Source organism: Amblyomma maculatum, chromosome 11 (genome assembly GCF_055883805.1).
Source record: "Amblyomma maculatum isolate TAMU_Amacu chromosome 11, ASM5588380v1, whole genome shotgun sequence".
In the NCBI taxonomy this organism is placed as follows: Eukaryota; Metazoa; Arthropoda; class Arachnida; order Ixodida; family Ixodidae; genus Amblyomma; species Amblyomma maculatum.
Genome location: NC_139354.1, coordinates 109788602 through 109791597, shown reverse-complemented (window position 1 = coordinate 109791597; position 2996 = coordinate 109788602). Strand labels below are relative to the sequence as shown.

General features: G+C 45.6%; 1 protein-coding gene across 1 annotated transcript; it reads left to right on the top strand.

Moving 5' to 3' along the window:
* Window positions 1-735: 735 nt before the first annotated feature.
* LOC146174654 (uncharacterized) lies at window positions 736-2680 on the top strand. Its single transcript, XM_084585068.1, has 2 exons — window positions 736-1100; window positions 2050-2680. The coding sequence occupies exons 1-2, from the start codon at window positions 789-791 to the stop codon at window positions 2623-2625; spliced, it is 888 nt and encodes a 295-aa protein (XP_084441194.1). The 5' UTR covers window positions 736-788; the 3' UTR covers window positions 2626-2680.
* The last annotated feature ends 316 nt before the right edge of the window (window positions 2681-2996 follow it).

Sequence of the window (2996 nt, the reverse complement as noted above, 5' to 3'; positions counted from 1 at the left end):
CTGGCTTCGGATGTGTTCCCAAACCTCGTGCTTTAGACACAAGCCTTGCTTAATGTCCACCTGTGGAAAAAAAGTCTATTAAGCAACTTAAGCAACATCTATATAGGGAACAATTCATTAGCATTTTCTGAGACCATGTATTTAATGTAAACATCTTGAAACTTACCATATCATCACAGTGGCGTGTGCTTCCCAGTCCTCCAGAACTTCCCTCCTTACATTGTTCAAATTGTGCCAAAGGCACATCATTGACAGCTGCCTGGGTTGCACTTAGACTGGTACAGTGGTAGGCCTAGGCAAGATAAGCTGGCTACCTATATTAAGATATTATCGTAAGCAAAAGCAGAAAATAAACAAATGTTAATCCACAGTGTCAAAGGTGGTACAGAACAGAAAGCTGAGCATCTTTTTCCCAGACAGCCAATATGCACAAGGGCTGAGCCTACACATGTTCATTAACTCATGATGCCGGAACTCACCCAATCGTGAGATTTTCAAATATGACATGTATACTATCTCTCATTAATTGCAAATAAACGTTTACAGACCCCATTCTACCTTGTTTCAATATCTGATTCACACTGCCAATTTCCACATTAAAGGTATAGGGGCTATGCACATGACGTCAGACACAAGGGGCGCTAGTGTCGGTGGCAACTGCGGCCATTTTTGCGGTCGTGACGTGGTGGCGCAGTGCTGCTTGCAGTGAGACGCACGCAGACGCGACGCTTGTGCCTTCGTCCCGCGCTTGTTACCCTCCGTGAGTGGAATTGTGGATTTTGCACAAAATGCGCTTAAGTGCCTACGCACGCGAGCTGTGTGATGCAGAAAAAACTCGCTACTTGCAAAAGGTGCGTCTTTGTGACGGCGTTGATCCGCTGGACCTTCAAGGCGAAGAACTTTGTCGCGATGTCGCTCTCTACCCACGCGTCGATTTCACCGATATCAAAGACTACCTTGTTCACACCACAAGCTTTGTGACGCGAAAGGAATTCAAAGCTTACAAGGCAATGGAGGGTCATAACTTCTTGACCAGCGGTTGGGTCCAGCAGCCGTGCCTGAAGGTGCTGTCCGACGGCCGCGTCGTCATCGTTTGTCAGGTAAGCGGATTGCCTTTCTTAGTCCCGACGCCTGCAAAATGCTTGTACGATGCGCGTTTTCCGCTGTGAAGCTTACACGTGGCGAGAGCGGGGTGAACAGCAAAGCTTAAATCTAAGAGGCATTGTGACTGATTTCACACAGTTTGCTAATGCAGCGCGCGTAGAGCACAACCTGTTATCACACGCCTGGCCGTCACACGGCTCGGCTTTTTGCGATTTTTGCTATTTACCCCGTTTTACCTCATCGTTTGCGTCATGCATACTTTGCTTTTGGCTTTTCTTGCTTTCCCGTTAGGATCACGGCATCGTTACTGCAGTACACGTTTCAGTGATAGAAAAGCCAAAAGTGTGTAAAAGAGTTCATGTATCGTTCCTAGTTCGCTTTGCTTGTCTGTCTAAACGTTCAGGTGCACAATGGATAAAAAATTTTCAAGGGTGTATGTAGTCTCACGGACGGAGACTGCGTAAGCTTGCGAAATTTATGACTGGCCCACCTGAATTTTGAAGGCACAACTAAGATGATCATAGTGAAATTAGGTTGAACACCAGTAAGGTAATATGTCAAATTTTGGACGTCGATTGGGTCAAATTTTGGGATTGGCTCCCTTCAGTTGTGAAGGACACCATTGAGTTTGCCATACTTGAATTAGTTTGCACGCCAAATTTCATCAAATCAAATTGCGGGGTTCGGAGAGCCAATTCTGGGGGTGCGAGCATTTAGCACCATGAGCCTGTTAATCAAAAGCCCTCTGCAAATTACAGTTGGTTAAAACAGCAAAGGAAACATTGAATAAGGAGGTTTCACTAACGCTGCGATTTTAGAGAAAAGGTTAAAAATATGCAATAACGTTTCGGACATTTTTTTTTTTTTAATTTCAGTCTCTATTGTAACTGGTGTTTCTAGGAGTAGTGTTCTGTGGCATTCAGCACATTTCCATCCTTTATGCAGGTCCGGCATTCCCAGTCAGTCAGTGACAAGCCATTGACACCTTGGCTTATCATCAAGGAAGACGGTGAAGTGCAAGCTGCGCATTGTACATGCAAGGCAGGCCTCGGAGAAGCCTGCTCTCATGTTGCAGCAGTACTTTTTTACATTGATGCTGTTGTCAAGAGACGGGACGGGCAAGTATGTACGGATAAGGAAAGCTCATGGCTGCCTCCAACAGTGCGATCCGTAGAGCCAAAAAAGGTTTCGAATGTAAATTTTTCGTCATTAACAATGAGGAAAAGGCTAATGGATGGGGAAGAGCCTCTTCGCAAGAAGAAGCAAAGAAGAGCTGTCAAGGAGACCACAGATGCAGAATGGGCAGAGTTTCTTCAAGCCTGTCATAGCAGCGGAAGACGGCCGGCACTTCTCTCATTGGAACCCAATTACGCACATCATTATATTCCTGTAGCAGTGAGGTTTCCCCAAGTCATCCTTACAAATTTACAGGAAGAGGACGTTCCGGGCACGTGGAGTGAGACAAGAGAGAAATGCTTTTCCCTGGCTGAAGGCCTGTCAATTGAGCATGAGGTACAGTAGCTCCAGTCAGCATGTTTCTTACTCTTAGTGTAGCTGTTTTCCTGCAGCTGTACTACCCTGCAATTTTAAAAATTACTGGGGACGCTTAAGTCTCCTTATGTTCTGTGAATGCGTAGTATTGTCATTGAAAAACATTGCTGCTTATCTTCACTGTCTTTCAGGTTGCTGAATTGATTGAAAAAGAAACCAGAGAGCAGGCAAGGAGCTCCAAGTGGTTTGCCTTTAGAGCTGGCCGTATCACAGCTTCAAATGCCAAGGCTGTGTGCAGGACTTCAACGACAAACCCCTCGTTGTCTCTACTAAAGAGGCTGTGCTATCCCGAAGATGCTCAATTTTCAAGCCCACAAACAGCATGGGGAAAGGAACACGAA